The sequence below is a fragment of the Macaca fascicularis genome, chromosome 5, assembly GCF_037993035.2.
Source record: "Macaca fascicularis isolate 582-1 chromosome 5, T2T-MFA8v1.1".
Classification (NCBI taxonomy): domain Eukaryota; kingdom Metazoa; phylum Chordata; class Mammalia; order Primates; family Cercopithecidae; genus Macaca; species Macaca fascicularis.
Window position 1 is genome coordinate 4573494 of NC_088379.1, and position 16572 is coordinate 4590065.

General features: G+C 53.4%; 1 protein-coding gene across 23 annotated transcripts in view; it reads right to left on the reverse strand.

Moving 5' to 3' along the window:
• Window positions 1-16572, reverse strand: part of TRMT44 (tRNA methyltransferase 44 homolog) — a 61604-nt gene that overhangs the window by 26850 nt on the left and 18182 nt on the right. For 10 of the 23 annotated variants that reach the window (XR_012434598.1, XR_012434596.1, XR_001490602.4 and 7 more), the window contains 4 exons: window positions 14277-14383; window positions 12470-12653; window positions 9695-10127; window positions 6818-6934 (listed from right to left, as the gene is read on the reverse strand). Coding sequence is in view for 16 of the 23 variants with exons in the window: in XM_074039340.1 (XP_073895441.1) it covers window positions 6818-6934; window positions 9695-10127; window positions 12470-12653; window positions 14277-14383 (841 nt within the window). In the remaining 7 variants the exon portion in view is untranslated. Of the gene's footprint in view, window positions 1-1080; window positions 1870-4094; window positions 4252-6817; window positions 6935-9694; window positions 10128-12469; window positions 12654-14276; window positions 14384-16572 lie in introns of those variants that run through there. The other 13 variants (XM_074039343.1, XM_074039336.1, XM_045392067.3 and 10 more) reach the window with 5 other exon arrangements.

The window sequence follows — 16572 nt, forward strand, 5'->3', positions numbered from 1 at the left end:
AGGGTGCGGCTCTGTGGCTCATCTTTGGGAAGAGAGTTCTTTCCATCTTCCTGCTCCACCACCCTCGGTGCTAGGCTCCTGGTTGCTACCTCGGGGCTTCTACATTAGGTGTCCCCTGCAGGGAGATCTTCCCAGTGTGGAGACCCCAGAGGCCCCAGCAGAGCTCCCTTGTGCCTCACTAGCCAGAGCTGCAGCAGCTCGACCAACTGGGGCCTGCCCCAAGGGGCCACGGAGCGCCAGTCTCCCAGTAAGACGAAGGGTGGATGCTTCCAGGGCCAGGTACCTGCTGGCACATCCTCAGCCTGGGCTCTGGGCTCTGGGACTGACTCAGAACTCAGAGGGCAGGGTCTGGGTCCGTGGCAGCACTGCCCTGGGGTGCTGCAGAGCTGAGGTGCCTTCAGAGTAGATGCCCATTTATTCTCACTGCTCAGGAGAGACGACTGCGGCGCTGCCATGGAATGCCACACGGCGGCCGTGAATAACCAGGTGGATACACCCAGTGGAGAGGCACCAGGGTACACTGCAGAAAGTCAATGGCAGAACAGTGTGGTCTGCATGTGACCTTTTGTATAAAACCACAGAAATAACTTTAAATAGAAACATCAGGGCCAGATGCCATGGCTCATGGCTGTCATGCCAGCACTTTGGGAGGCTGAGGTGGGAGGACTGCTTGAGCCCAGGAGTTCAAGGCCAGCCTGGGCAACACAGCAAGACCCCTGCCTCTAACACTGGCCAGGCATGGTGACGTGCATCTACAGTCCCAGCCACTTGACAGCCTGAGGCAGAAGGATGGCTGGAGCCCGGGAGTTCAAAGCTGCAGTGAGCTATGATCGTGCCACTGCACTCCAGCCTGGGCGAGAGATCAAGACCCCATCTCTCAATAAAAGAGAAATGAATCAGGATTTTTTTTTCTAGAAAGACTAAAAAGAACTGCTGCAGTATTTCTGGGGAGAGGGTCTCGTGGAGGAGTGAGGAAGGTGTAGGTCTTACCTTTCTATTGTCTGTGATATTTACAGTTTTAAAGCCCTGTCAACAATTCACCTATGATTTTTTTTTTTCATGCCACTTAAGTGGCCCATGTGAGGAAATTATGGGTGTTTTGTTTTATTCTCTGTAACTGTAAAAACAACCTCAACAGAGCAAGCCTTATACCTTTTTTAAAAATACCAGTCTGGTGGATCCCTGCTTCAGAGTGGCTGCTCTCCAGCGTGGTGAGAAACACTGGCAGATACGGTCTTGCTTCTTGGGGAGCCCCAACCTCTTCACAGAGGTGGACATGGTGGGGCAGGCGTCGGACAGCGCCCTGGGAGGGACCTGTGCAAGGCATCCCCGGCTGCTCTCCCCCAGGAGACACTGTAAGGATCCATGCACGATCTTTGTGATACGAAGATGCTGTGCACGTTTCAAGTGGCTGCATCTGAAACAAGCCAGGTACCCAGCTGGGGGCTTCTGAGTAACTGTGGCTTCTCTGGCGGGTGATATTTATGAAACATGGTTCATCGGTGTGAGGATCTAGAGAAAGCTGGGAGGAGGTGGGCTGAAACACAGCCAGAGCAGAGACCACGGCACTGAGGATTGCTGGGGAAGCTCTCTTTGGTTTGGCCCCCACTGACCAGGACTTGGCTGGCAAGGACACAGCTCATGGAATCTTCTTCCTCGGGGTGGTCCGGGGTGGCCGCAGCTCCGCAGGCCCATGGGCAAATGGGCAGCAGTCCGCGGACAGAGCACAGCCGTCAGGGTGATGCGTGAAGAACCAGCAGAGGCGGGTTTTGCAGGCTTTGGAGAGCACTCTCTGTTTCGCTTCCGGTTGCTTTGTTTCCCACAGCGTCTCCTCTCTCCAGTCGCGAATGTGAACTCTCCCATTCACAACTGTGGTTTGGAACAGAGAAAAGACACACTGAGAAGTAAACCTGAAAGTTCCTTAATTCACCAGCCTCTGCTTAGCTCCCACGCCATGGGAGGTGCCAATCCAGGGTCAGGGATACAACCGTGACACAGCCCAGAGTTCCTGCTGGTCACAGAGAGCCTGCCTCCGGTGGGAGTGACCGAGGTACAGGATGGGTCTTCAGGCAAGGATAGGGAAGGTGAGCCCTGCGCGAGGTGAGCGGCAGCCCTGCGCGGGCCCAGGAAGAGCATTTTAGGCAGAGAAGCAGCAAACCTGAGTGTCCCAGGACAGACTGCACCAGGACAGGCCGCGTTTCAGGGACAGCCAGAGGGGAGGGCAGAGGACAGAGCTGGGTCCCAAGTGGCCTCATCGCTGAGGCCCCGACCTTCCCTCTGGCTGAGTGGCAGGTCCTGCAGAGCCACCATTTCAGAAGGATCACTTGAGTGGAGGAAGGATGGAACACAGTGTGAGAGCCAGAACACGAGAAAACATCTGTGCTGCAGCCCTAACCTCTGAGGACTGTCTCAGCATCACAGGCAGAAAGAGGGGCAAGGCGCCAGTCCCTCCACAGTCTAAGGACGGGGCTGCGGCAGGGCGGCCTCTGCTTGGGGCCATCCTGGTGCACTGGGTTTACATGCACCTCCCAACCGGAGCCCCTCCAGGTGCAAGTGTGGAGTAAGGGAGGCCAAGGGGCTCTGGAAAGGAACAGGAAGGGTACCTGCCTCTGCGCAGTGGTTTAATACCCACTCTGGAAGTGCCACTGGGACTCAATGGCCAGGGCTGACCTCCACACTGGGGAGCTGGAGGGACATCAGAGTGGGGTGGGGCCAGGAGAGGGCTGCTGTGGGCCCGCTCGTCACCTGGGTGCCAGGCCTCACAGGCCTCCTCCAGGCTGCCTCCTGACCCTGCCCCCCAAATTGGGCCAAGATACTCCCTACACTCCCATTTGGCCGTTTCCTTGTGGGAAGCCAACAACTCCCTGTGACACGTGGCCAAAGCAGCCACCGCCTTCCTGGCTCTCCCTGGAAGCTGGGCAAGCGCTCGCGGCAGAAGGCTGGGGGAATAAAGGAGCCTCAGTGAGGAAGTCTGGCTCACCGACTTCCAAGGAGAACTTGAAAGTGTAGGAATTAAAGCTTGAATTCTGCCTTCAAATCACCTTGTGTGTGGCAATAACAAGCCTGTGTGCTTCTGACAGACTGATACTTTAAAAATAGTTTCCCCTGAAACCAGAGAAATGAGCCCAGAGAGCGGCGCCTCGCTGCATCCAGGGACACAGTTGGGGGCTCACTCTCACAGCCTGGCTGGAAGCACCGCCAAGGCCAGGCCTGACCCCGTTTGCCCTCCCACGGCCGCCTCTCTGTCTCGCCTTCCAACATGGGAGCTGAGGTTGCTTAACCTGAAGGCTACGGTTAAGGCAGTCCCACAATACTCTGCCGACGTCCTCACAGCAGCACCTCCTGGCGCAGCACAGAAGGGCACATCCCAGCCACTGAGGGATCTGGAACCCTCTGAAGGGTGCTCAGGAGGAGCCCCAGGGGCCAGAGCTTCCCCCCAACTCCCCATGAGGCACATGACCCCAAACACTGAGGGGCCTCTGGCCTGACGCCCTGACCTGTCAAGAGAAGGGGGTGAGGATCACTGAGGCCAAAGGCTGAGCGCAGATTCCCACCCTCAGAGCCAGCCTGGGCACCCCCCTGCCGCAACGTGACAGGCCACCTGGCAGCAGGCCCTCCCAGGTGGCTCTGGAGTTAAGAGCACACCCAGCCATGTTTTGGGAGCAGGACCTGCAGGGTGTCTGAGGACTGAGGAGCGGGCGCTCATGATAGAGATGAGGCTCCCAGGATGGCACAGGCAGGCTCCAGGCTGGCCCAGTCTTGCTGACCCACTCCCCATGTCTACAACCCTGGACATGGCAGGTAGCTCCCAGCGCCCCCACAACACCTGAGCCCCTATGTGACCAGGTGCCAGAAGGGGCGGCCTTCCAGGGACACTCGCTCCAGCCAGCTAGAAAGACAACCAACAGCTAGAAAGACTCTCCTCCTCTGGAAATGCGCTCCTTATTTTGAAATGGAACCACAGGGCCACAGTCTGCTCGACCCAAGCTCCTGCCGCCTCCTCCCTCCCTACTGTGCGTGTCCCCTGGGACTCTCTCTCCGCACAGGAACCGCCACCTCCGCCACTGCTTCTGACAGCAGACACTCCCTCTCACCAAGCTGCTCTGAGGAACGGGCTGAGGATTCGATGCCCCGGATGATGCTGCAGGCTCAGGGGTGCCAGTGCTGGGTCAGACCTGGCCTGGACCGTGGCACGGCCTCTCCACTCACTGGGAGACTTCGGGCCGGCGCGCGGACCTCTCTGAGCCGTGTCTGTGGATTCAAGGAGGAAAGGCCTGCTCTGCCCCGAGTGCAGGATACGATGAGGCCCCGCGTGTACCCAGCAGCATGGTGCCAGGTTCCATACCAGCCAGCATGGAGCCACCCCTCGGTGGCCTCAGGAAGGGGCGGGGACAGAGGCAGGGCTGGCCCTCGTGGCCCTCACAGGTCATGCTCAGGCTGGCTGACCTGAAGCCATCTGGAAACATTTCCAATTCCTCACGCTCGTAAACATTTTCTGAGACTAGCCACGTTAGCTTAAAACAAAACCTAAACCTCATACAGAGATAAGACCCAGCTTCAGAGCATAGTTTTCTCATGACTGGGGAAGAATGTTTATTTGGAACCCAACCCCCAGGCCTCCTACTCAGAAGTGTTTCCAAAAACAAGTCTGTCCCCCAGGGTGACTTGCACAGAAAAACAGTGACACACAGGCAGACTCACCCCCGTGGGTGAAAGGACAGTATTTCAGGAAATCAACAAAAACAAGCGTTGGGAAAGACGGAAAGAGGCCCCGTGGAGGCGGGAAATATTCTAACTGCCTGAAGCTCTGTGCAAGGAAGAACAGACTCCAGCAGCAGGCCCAGCCCAGCCACCACTGCAGGCCCAGTGTCTACCCTGGAGGCAGCCTCAGGAACATGCTTCTGCACCTGTCCCGGGAAACAGAGGCTCCAACCACGCTCACGGGCCCCCCACCCAATAGCAACTGTCACCTAAAGAAGCCAGTTCAGCTGAAAGCCAAGTTCAGCTCTCCAAGAGCAGGCGGGCACCTAAAGGCAGTGTGTGTGTGCACAAACCCACACGCTTGCACTCTTGTGTACACAATAGGCATGGCGCACACACCTGTGCTCTCTCACACATGCACAGAGCCAGATACTGCACTGCACCTGACCCCCATGGCAGCCTCATGGGCAGGGGACCCAGAAGCTAGGGTGTGAGCCAGGCCACTCCTTCCCATTGTGACTTCGGTGTCATCCCTACCCATCCGTCAGAGGCCCAGTCCTTCTCCTGGTCATGGCAGCTATAGCCCCACCAGCTCCCACTCTTGTTCCTCCCAACCCTGGCTCTTCGCAAATGCTGTTCGCTCTGCCTAAAAGCTGTTCTCTGTTCCTGACTCCTCTTTTCCTTCCAGGCCCAGCTCAAGTGTCATTTCCTAAGTAAAGCCCTCCTGAGCCCACTCTGGGCCAGGCCAGTTCTCCCTGCACATCGCGACTCACAGAAAGGTGTGCTTAGGGCATGGTGGTGACACAAGACACCTAGTATTTTTAAAGATGCATGTGGAAGTACTTAGGGGTGAAATAGGGTGCTAGCTGGTATTCACTTTAAAATACTTACAGAAAGAGGGGAAAAATAGCTCCACGAAGCAAGTTACGGCAAACGCCCCAGCCACCGGCGCTGGTAAACTGTGGCTCCCCCCTGTCCCTGCCCCCTCTGTGCACACCTGGAAGCTGCAGATGATGGAACTGTGTACACCGCCGGCCCCTGGGGGAACACCTGCTACATCTCCCTCTCCCTCACTGCACCGCCAGCTGCAGCAGGCCAGGGATGTGTCTGCCCTGCTTTGTGGGCTGAGTGAATGGACAAGCGGGTGGCGGGCCCTCCTGCCTCCCCCTGCCCTGGCAGTCCTGGAGTCACAGGGCATTGCCCAGCAGTGGAGCTGGGTACCAGGACCTCCCCATGCCCTGGCAGTGCTGGAGTCACAGGGCATTGCCCAGCAGTGGAGCTGGGTACCAGGACCTCCCCATGCCCTGGCAGTGCTGGAGTCACAGGGCATTGCCCAGCAGTGGAGCTGGGTACCAGGACCTCCCCATGCCCTGGCAGTGCTGGAGTCACAGGGCATTGCCCAGCAGTGGAGCTGGGTACCAGGACCTCCCCATGCCCTGGCAGTCCTGGAGTCACAGGGCATTGCCCAGCAGTGGAGCTGGGTACCAGGACCTCCCCATGCCCTGGCAGTCCTGGAGTCACAGGGCGTTGCCCAGCAGTGGAGCTGGGTACCAGGACCTCCCCATGCCCTGGCAGTCCTGGAGTCACAGGGCGTTGCCCAGCAGTGGAGCTGGGTACCAGGACCTCCCCCTGCCCAGGCCCGAAAAGCAAGGGCCACAGGAGTCCAGGCCTCCGCCTGTGGGGAGGGGCTCACTCCTCCCACTCCCCACCCTGGCTCTGTGGCTCTGGATGCTTCCAGTTTGCAGCAGCTAAAGACGAAGCCAAACAAGGACCCCCAGCCAAGAGGGGCCCGGTCAGCGGCTGCCCGACTTGCTCTGTCCTGTGTGGAGCAAGTGGAGCTGAGGTGTCAGCAAGTACAGCATAGGGGGAGGGAGACCGGCCTGGGGACATCGCATGGGACAAGGTCCAGAGGAGCCAGGAGTAAACGGGGTGACCCACGTCCCACCCCGAGGTCAAATGCTACCCACGTCAGAGCTGGGTGGAGCACCGTAGAACTTGGTGCTTCCGCCAGATTCTTCTGTGAGAGTCTAAACCACTCTAAAATAAAACGTTATTTAACAGAAAAAAGCGGGAAAGGGAAGGAAAGAGAAAAGCAGTGAAGGGGCAGACCCCATACCTCGGAACACCTGGTGGCTGTTCCGGAGCAGCGTCTGCAGGCCCCCACACTCCCGCTTCAGCCTCCGCAGGGTCTCCGTGTCCAGCTCACTGGCTACTTCTGCCAGAGATAGGCTCTCTGTGGAAAAATGGTTTGTTTTTTTTTTCCCTAAAACCACAACAAAATATTACAAACCTGTCACACAGGCAGAAACGGTCCATTTCAGTTCCGTACACTCACGCCTTGTGCACTCCAGCACGAAGGACCACGATTCCATCTCAACTAACCCACACCACACGGCGGCCAAACCGTGAGGGCCGCGGTGTCCCCACCCAGCTGAGGTGGCGCAGCCTGACGAGGCGCAGCCCCACACATGCCTCCTGCCCGCACAGGGCCAGGTGTCAGGTGATGCTGCCTGCTCTGGGTGGTCACCTCAAGCTCTTCTCGCTGGTGACCCATGAAGGGGGTGGCTGTTTGGAGCCAGGGTTTCTCAGACTAAAGAAGGAAGGCCAAGCTGGCAGGCCTGGGGCCTGAGCCTCCCCAGTGGCTGCTCCAACCATGCGGCAGCAGGCCTGGCGCTACCGGCTCCAGGGTGGCCAGCAAGGCCACACTAGGTGTTAAAAAAAAGCAACAGCACAGACACCACAGTGATGGTCTCTTTCCCATTCGAATTTCTTCTTTGAGAGCCTGCATGTATTTTAAAATGCTCTAATCAGAAAACCTGGTGACAATAAAGTCATTTATTACCAAAACATCAAATTGGATATGAATGAAAGCTGGTTTTCCTATGTGTATTTGCCAGGAACTTCCTATCTGCCAGGTGCTGCACTTCACGTCTTATCTGCACCCTCCAAGCTGCAGGAGAGCGGAGGAGACGGTGCCTGCCTGCATGCAGCTGAGCCTGTGGGACCCCCACAGATCAGGGCACCACAATGCTGACCCAGGACCCCGGTGCGGGCAGCCGGTGTTGCAGCTGCTGCAAGAGTCCTTCCTATCCCAGCCCAGCCAGTCTTCTGAGTCAACCTCTCGTCTGTCTCAAATCCATTCTGAGAGGAGTGGGAGTGTTTTAAAAAAGATGACATATCGTCCCAGTCAGCCTTCCCTGTGCCCCTGCCTCTGGCCCGGCACGGACTCCATAACCGGGAATCTCACACTTGCAGCCGTGGGTGCCTCTGGGCCTGGCACATCCAGCCTCTTGGTTACTCATCCTTTGACGTGTGCGGCCTTGACTCCTAGCAATGCAGGACTTGGAGCCTCTTGAGGGCAGGGCCCCTTCCCACCCCGTTTCTCAGCAATGTCCCACAGGGGCAGACGCGGAGCTAGGATGGGTGAGGTCCTGGAGCCACAGCCACACATGGCCCACAGGCACAGAAACACAGAGGGGCCTGTCTGACGACACGCTGGGTGGGGGTGAGACCAAAGGCCCTGAAGGCTGCCTGTGGGCAGGAGGGAGGCGGTAGGCTGAGAGGCCAAGGGCACAGCTCCTTCCTTCTCACAGCATGGCCACATGGAGAGCCCCTAACAAGCCCCAGACCCACGGACACCAATCTGGAGGGGATGGGGGTACGGGGCTTGTTAGGCGCCCTGGTTCCCAGGTTCCAAGGGGCAGGCAGGACTGAGCCCACCACTCAGCCACCCCCGCTCTCCATCTCCAGGTCTGTTCCTCCTTCCTCCTCACCCACCAAAAGCTGTCCATCCCAGGCACAGCTGACATCTGTGCACCCGTCATCTCCTGGGAATTTAAAGGTCAAACTGCACTCAAGAACTGTCACTGCTTACTGCACATGGGAACTTTCAGACCACACTGATGTCCCTGGGGCTCTGGGGCCCAGCTGCCTGTGCTGGGATCATGCTCTGCCAGCCTCAGCCTTCCTCCTCTGTGCTCCAGCCCCACCACAGCAGGGCGCCTTTAGTCAGAGGCACCAACCCAGAGGCCCCACGGTGCCTGGTGATTTGCAAGCAGCTAGTCGGCCCCATCAGCCACTGAGCCAGGGCCACTCTCGCCAGATGGCTAGAGGCTCTGCTGACCAGCTACCATCAGGTTCGAATGATTTCTGGAGGGGCCGTCTGTGCTCAATGGCCCGGCCCCATTCCATGTACACATGGTGCAAGAGGACAAAGGATGAAGAAGGAAACGGGCATGATTTTGTCCCAACATTCACAGGTGAGGAAAGCAAGGCCTGGAGAGGAAGGTTTTCCCTCAAACGGGCAGCCAGGCAGGAGTCACTGACGGAGGGGCCAGGAGGGGATGGGGCTCCGTGCTCTTCTCCAGTTCCCAAAACTGCGAGAAGCCAGGCTCTGGCTGCAGCTCCACACCACCCTCTGGCGGCCAAGCAGCATCCCTGCCTGGAAGGAGGCGAGGTCCTTCCAGCCCTGGCTGGCTCTCTGAATGCCATTAATTTCAACGCACCACTCACCCCATGAGAACAATCGATATAATTTTCTCCTTTTGCCATAGCTGATTTTTGTGTTTTGGGGATTTCAAAGAGAATTAAATTATTGAATCACAACAGCTCCAAATCTTACTGCATACTCAAGGGGACAGTGCCTTTTTCTGGCCTCAGTAACCTGTTTTCTCTTTGGATAATTTCTGGATGGAAAATGAGTAGTTCTAGCCCCTAAACCTGTTTTGTAAAAGTTAATTAAGGGTCAAAACTCTGTCACTCCCTGGCCTGGCCTCGGCCTTCCTCTCTGGAAATAACAAAGTCCTTTATGTTTATAGGAACTATTGGGAAAATTTTAAAGAATTTGCTTGAAGAGAGCCTATTCACCCACCATCAATGGCTTTTTCAGTGTGTGTAGTCACAGGGCCACACCATTTTATGCTGGTTATGAACACGTGAATTCCTGCCCTCAAGCCTGGGAGCGTGCTAGCCCCTGAGGTGGTGGACAGCTTACCTCCCCGATTCCAGGTCTTCAAACTCCCATTTCGAGAACTTCCTGTGTTTAATTGCTTTCCACCTAACAATAAATTCGCCACTTGCAAAACCACTTGGTCGATAAAGCCTCGCGGCAGGGCGGCACAGTTCCTCACGCGCTCAGCCTTTTCTCTGGGATGAAATCCAGGTAGCCAGGCTCCTTCGGCCTGGGGCCCTGCTCCACGCTCAGCGGCCCAGGCCCCGGCTACACACCCGACCCTGGCGCCCAGAGCTTGGTGACCGTCACAGTGATCAGCACTGCCAGCAGCAATCCGGAGTGGAGAAGGGCAAAGCTCCCGTCCAGGTGGGCTTACAGGGCAGCCCCGCCTGCTCTTAATGTACTGAGTCCTCTTTTCATCCATGGAAGCTTCTCTGGAGGGAGGGTATGTTCTGGATTTCCCAATGAGACAGACCTGTGTTTGAAAAGAGCAAAGCAAGTATTTTAGCTGGCTTGTCTATTTCAACATTCTTCATGGAATGCTCTCATCCTGGAGTACAAATCACAAGTTTTAAACGTCTATCATGAAAAAATCCTGATTTTAAAAACTGACACCAGTCGGGTACGGTGGCTCACACCGGTAATCCCAGCACTTTGGGAGCCCAAGGTGGGCAGATCACCTGAAGTCAGGAGTTTGAGACCAGCCTGGCCAACATGGCGAAATCCTGTCTCTACTACAAATACAAAAATTAGCCAGGTGTGGTGGCGCACACCTGTATTCCCAGCTACTCAGGAGGCTGAGGCAGGAGAATCACTTGAACCTGGGAGGCAGAGGCAGTGAGCCAAGATTGTGCCAATGCACTCCAGCCTGGGTGACAAGAGCAAAAACTCCATCTCAAAATAAATAAATATAAATAAAAAATAAAAACTGACGCCAATATAAGTTACTTAAAAAATTTAAAAACCCCCAAAAAACAGTAAGAGCCCATGGTTCCCTCTCATCACTTGGAGCTTCACAAGACCTAACAAAGGCGCCTAAACTCAGAATCCACACTCCTGGGCCTGGCAGCCGCACCGTCCTAAAGCTTTCCTGCTGCCGCCCCTCACTCCACCCCTTGGCCACCTGGGGGGGGCACATGCTGATGGTAACACTGCCCAGTGCCCCAGGGGCTGGGAAGGGAGGTAGCTTTGTCCCCACCTTGCCAGAGCCAGCAAGTGCACATGGGGGCTAAGCAGAGGGCCTGGAGCCACAGAGGCGCTCCACGCATGCTCGCCTTCCTTCGCGGCACATCCCGATGGAGGATGCCCTTCAGACAGTCCCCTCCGGACAAGCAGGCCCAGCCAACCATGGCACGGGCGCCTTATTTCTGGGCTTCCTCTCCAGGCATCAACTACAAGGCCAGGCGCAGGTGATAAGGAAGCCGACCTCCTCACTATGTGACAGCCACACCTCTGCTCCCCACCTCTTCCAGGAGGATTTTAAATTCTCAGTGCCTGTCACACACCCAGGCCCCACCAGACATGTGCTGTGTGTGAACTGCTTTAAAAATGACAAAGCACGTTCACATCCACTTTTATATTCGATCCCCAAACCTGCCAGTGATAAGAAAACTGAAGCTCAGAGAGATGAAGGGACAGTCCATGGTCTCTACCAATTAGTAATGGGACAGCAAGTGCAAAAATCAAAGCCACAGGCTCCTTGGACCTGCCTAGAGGACCCAAACTTTAGCAGTTTCCCCAAATCAGTTCTGACCTCAGAAGACCAAGACCTGCCAAAATGGAGGACACTGAGAGGATGACGGGACGGTTCAGCAGCAAGTCCTAAGGTAACTTCCCATGGTAGCAGGGTAGTGACAGTGCCAGCGGCCCTGAGGCCTGTGCCAACAGCCAACGCTGCTCCTGGCGCACGGCTATGACTGCAGCCGGCCAGCGAGTGCCCACGACATGCCCTCCCCGCCGTGGGCTCTGAGGACATCATCCTGTTAAGCCTCCACAAAGCACCAGGCAGCCTTCTGGTCTCACAGAAGCGGACAGGCTTGTGGAGCTCTGCGATCAGTCGGAGTGAACCACGAGCAGCAGAGCTGAGGCTTTGCTCAGATCAGCCGGGCCCTTTCTTGCTAAGGCAGCCGTCAAACTCTGTGGCCTGGACACGACGGAGTTATTTTTTAAAAGCACACTGTCTGCCAGCCACAGACTGTTGTCAAATAAAGTCACCAGAGACTGAGGTGAGCGGCTGTAAACACTTCCATGGTTCTTTAGAAAGGTCAAGCCCTTGGCACGGCAAGAGGGCCTAAGTCTGCCCTGTCCATACAAGGTTCAGAGGCACGGTCACGCTGCTCACAGAAAGTCCCCGGGCCACCTTCTGCCCAAATGACATTTCTGGTGAATCTGAATGAACCAGGCCTTTAATGAGAAAATGGGAAATCATTGTGAACTTCTGAAACACACTTCAATTGCAGCCAATTATTTGCGACTTGAAGGAGCAGGAACTTTCCCCAGGGAGTTCAGCCACAGGCCACACCGAGGCCTCCTCTGGGCAGGTCCTCTGGGGCCACTCAGAGCTTCTGGAGAGGCAAGGAGGGCTTGGCGAGGGCGCCTACAGGTCTGGAGGAGGGAGCACCGGGGTGCCTTTAAGGAGGGTACCATGAGACAGAACAAGCCTCTGGGCCTCGTCAGTGACAGAGGCACAGAAATCAGCACCAGCATGTTCTGGAACATTTTGAATGTTACAGCATGGTTCACGGCTCTGTGACAGAGTCCTGAGCTCTCCATCCGAACACCAACACACCGCCAAGAACAATGAGAATCAGGACGTACTCTTTTGGTTGAAGGAATCCTGAGGCAGTCTTCGGCCACGTGAAACCCACAGGTGAAGCCCACTTCTTTAATGAAGTCAAGGTATTCCCGGTACTGAGTCTTCTTACTCTGCCTCCGGGAGTATTTTCCAATGAAGTCAAAGAAGCAGCAGGGGAGGACAAAGAAGCGGCAATTGTAGGAAGACCTTCAAAAAGAACCGACAACCAGAGTGTCAAGCATCCAGAGCAGACGCAATCAAGGAAATTCGGCGCAAAGCCACACGGCAATCGCGTAGCGGGGCAAAATAGGGAAGTGATGTTCCTGGCCAATACTGTTTCCTTTTATATACACATAATGTCCACTTTTATTTCAGCTTCAGGGGGTATGTGTGCAGGTTTTGTGGCATGAGTGTACTGCAAGATGCTGAGGTTTGGGCTAAGGCAGATCCCATGACCCAAGTAGTGAGCATAGTAACCACCAGGTGGTTTTTCAACCTTTGCCCTCTCCCTCACTCCCCACCCCAGCAGGCCCAGCGTCTGTTGCTGCCATCTTGATGGCCCTGTGTACTCAATGTTTAGGCCTCACTTACAAGTGAGAACATGCGGCATTTGGTTTTTGGTTTCTGCAATAGTTTGCTGAGGATAATGGCCTCCAGCTGCACCCATGTTGCTGCAAAGGACATGATTTCCTTTTCTTTATGGCTGTGTCATATTGTTTTTCATATTAAAAGATGAATTAGGCCAGGCACGGTGGCTCACGCCTGTAATCCCAGCACTTTGGGAGGCCGAGGCGGGCAGATGACAAGGTCAGGAGATCAAGACCATCCTGGCTAACACGGTGAAACCCCGTCTCTACTAAAAATACAAAAAAATTAGCCGGGCGAGGTGGCAGGTGCCTGTAGTCCCAGCTACTCGGGAGGCTGAGGCAGGAGAATGGTGTGAACCTGGGAGGCGGAGCTTGCAGTGAGCCGAGATTGCGCCACTGCACTCCAGCCTGGGCGACAGAGTGAGACTCCGTCTCAAAAAAAAAAAAAAAAAAAAGATGAATTACAGCCTTCCCTAACTTAATTTCTAGAAATAAGGCAACACAATATATCTTTTCAATAAAATATGAATCTAATTACTTTTATAAAAAATGACTTTTTTTTCAGTTACTATTATCAAGTGTCATCTAAAACTTCCTGAAGTACTTTAAGATGTCAGCTTTGAATAGGAACTGTTACAGGGAAGCACAACCAAGCCCGAGTGAAGACCTATCTTCAACCTAGTTACTCCTTGAGAATGAAAACAGCTCAGAAGAACCTGAGATAAGGAGACTCAGCAACGAAACGTCAACGAGCAGCAGCACAACCTGCTTTGTGACCAAGTCTCTCGGACACAGGACCAGCTGCCTCTGACACACGCAGCTCCCCGTGCAGAGGCAACTGTGGCTGCAGAGGCTCCACCGATGGGTAGACTTCCCCTTCAAAGACAAACCCTCATGTTTTCAGAAGACAACTTCCAAAAAGGACACCTCTTTTGGCACCGGATATAAATACTGTAGAATAATCACAGTGCCAATCAGTGCTGGCCAGTAGAGATATAATGTGAATAATCTCAGAAATTTTGTATTTTCCAGTAGTCATATTTTAAAAGGTAAAATAAAACAGGTGGAATTTATTTTAAATTTAACCCAATATAGGTGATATGCAAACATTTCAAAAATTGGAAATACCCACATTTCAAGTGCTTGACAACTGCATGCAGCTAGTGGCTACCCTTTTGGACATCACTATTTAGAAGACGAAGCATTCCCCAGTCATTCACCTGGTAACTCCTCTACTTCTCACCTGGCTGCAATGACAGGTATCCATGGTGTGAGTTCATCAGAATGGTTACCGATTAACCAATCAACATCAGGGAAAAGGGTCTTATCGTTGGGTGTGATTGCATCTTCCTAAAGGAGTAACAAAACAAGACAAAATGTTTTGTGAATCAGTGTAGAGCTACTGCGTGGGCAGGACACGGGGGGAGGGTACAGGCTCTGGGGTCACACAGCGCAGAGCTGTAGTTCACCTGCTACACGACCAGGAATGGGGAAGTCAATGTATCTGCCCTAGGTCTGCCTAGAGGGCAAGAAATACTGGCAACTTTTAGGGAAATCACTGGAGAAACTAACACTCTTTTCTGAGTGCTAATCGCCTTTTGATCATTTAAAAGCTGATTTTTCCATAGGCATAAGAAGGAGCTCTAAGAGAGACGGCCACTGAATGGTTTCACCTCTGGCAGAGTATGGGGACAAACAATGGCTTCAGAGGAGGTGAATGGAAGGCAGAGAAGTCTGAGGGTGATTTAAGTGCACAATACAACACAGGGGTCTCACCTCACAGGCCTTTCAATCTAGGAAACCAAGTCTAAGAAGAGACAGAGGGAGAACTTACACATGTCAATACATGTAATTCTTTACCATTAGGCTATTTTTGTAAACTATCATGAAGTGATTAAGATCCCCCTGAAGAGGCACTCTAACCATTCTGACAAATTCTGCAGTTAAGCTGAGGACAGCTTGCTTTTACGATTTCAGAACTTTGAATAGGCACCCTACCCTTTCTAATCTTAGCAGGCCATCATTAACTACTGAAATCAACAGTCTCAATAGCAATTCTGTCAGTAAAAACTGGAAAGAGAGAGGGGGAAGAGAGACTACACAATCACTGAAAATCTTCTCAATTTTCCAGGGGTAGGGTGAGTCCCCAAGATAAGCAAACAGAAGTTATTCCCTGATCGGAACGGGGAAGCCATTCTGAGACACTCCCTCTTCAAGGCTATTCTTTCTAACAGCAAAACCGCAACACAAGAATGTTTTGCAGACATGCTATGTAAAAAACTAAAACTGAAATTCTGTATCTCTCTGGTTCTTCAATAAGCACATGTGCTTCTATTTACAAAGATGTTAAAATACTGAAAATAGTATTGTTCAAGGTATACGTATAATCTACAGAGATGTCAAACCTTTGGGACTATTTATTCTTGATTCCCACTCATTCTAGATTTGTTTGCCCATCTGTCTCTTTAAATGGCGTGAATAAATTAAAGCATAACTGACATTTAGTAAAGACCATAATCATATTTTATATTGCCAACAGCACTAGATATCAAAGCCCCACCTGTTTTATGAAGTTTGTTTTTGTGGTTTTTTTTTTTTTTTTTTCTTTGAGATGGAGTTTCGCTCTTGTTGCCCAGGCTGGGGTGCAGTGGCGCGATCTTGGCTCACAGCAACCTCTGCCTCCCTGGCTCAAGAGATTCTCCTGCCTCAGCCTCCCGAGTAGCTAGGATTACAGGCATGCGCCACCTCACCCGGCTAATTTTGTATTTTTAGTAGAGCCAGGATTTCTCCATGTTGGTCAGACTGGTCTTGAACTCCCAACCTCAGGTGATCCGCCCACCTTGGCCTCCTAAAGTGCTGGGATTACAGGTGTGAGCCACCATGCCTGGCCTTTATGAAGTTTTAATTGGCATTTTGAACACAGTAAATTCCAATATTCCTGTTTCATATATAGGTTCACACAATTAAGACAATTTGTGATCACCACCATGCTGTTGTTATAAACAGGTGTTTTTAGTTTTTTAACACTCTCTTGCTTGCAATCAAATGAGGTTTTTGAAAGAAAGAAAAAAAGTTGTATTGTACACTTGGTCTTTGACTTTCTAGATTGTACCCGTTCATGGAAACCACTCAACTGCAGCTGGGAGGAAATCATTCACTAGAAAATCCACAAACACCACGCACATGTCAACAGAACCACCCTCATTCTGGCCATGCTCCTCCAGGGCAGAAAGCATGACAGAACTCCTGGCATTTATTTAACACTAGAATAAACACGGCTATTTTAGCACCGAGACTGAAGATTGGGAGGTAAAGAGGAAAAAACCTACACACTTGATTAGAATACAGCACTCTCACCAGCAGGCCTTCCTTAACTAAGTGCTCGGGGTAGGGTATCCCCAGGTCAGATGACCCCACAGAAAAGTCTGATGCAGACTGCTGGGGAACCTCAGCTAAAGAACTAGAGCTTCTGCCCGTTCTCCAAGGGGCACCCCCAGCAGCTCTTCCCTAGGGTCTGGGCTTACACAGATGGCCTACTC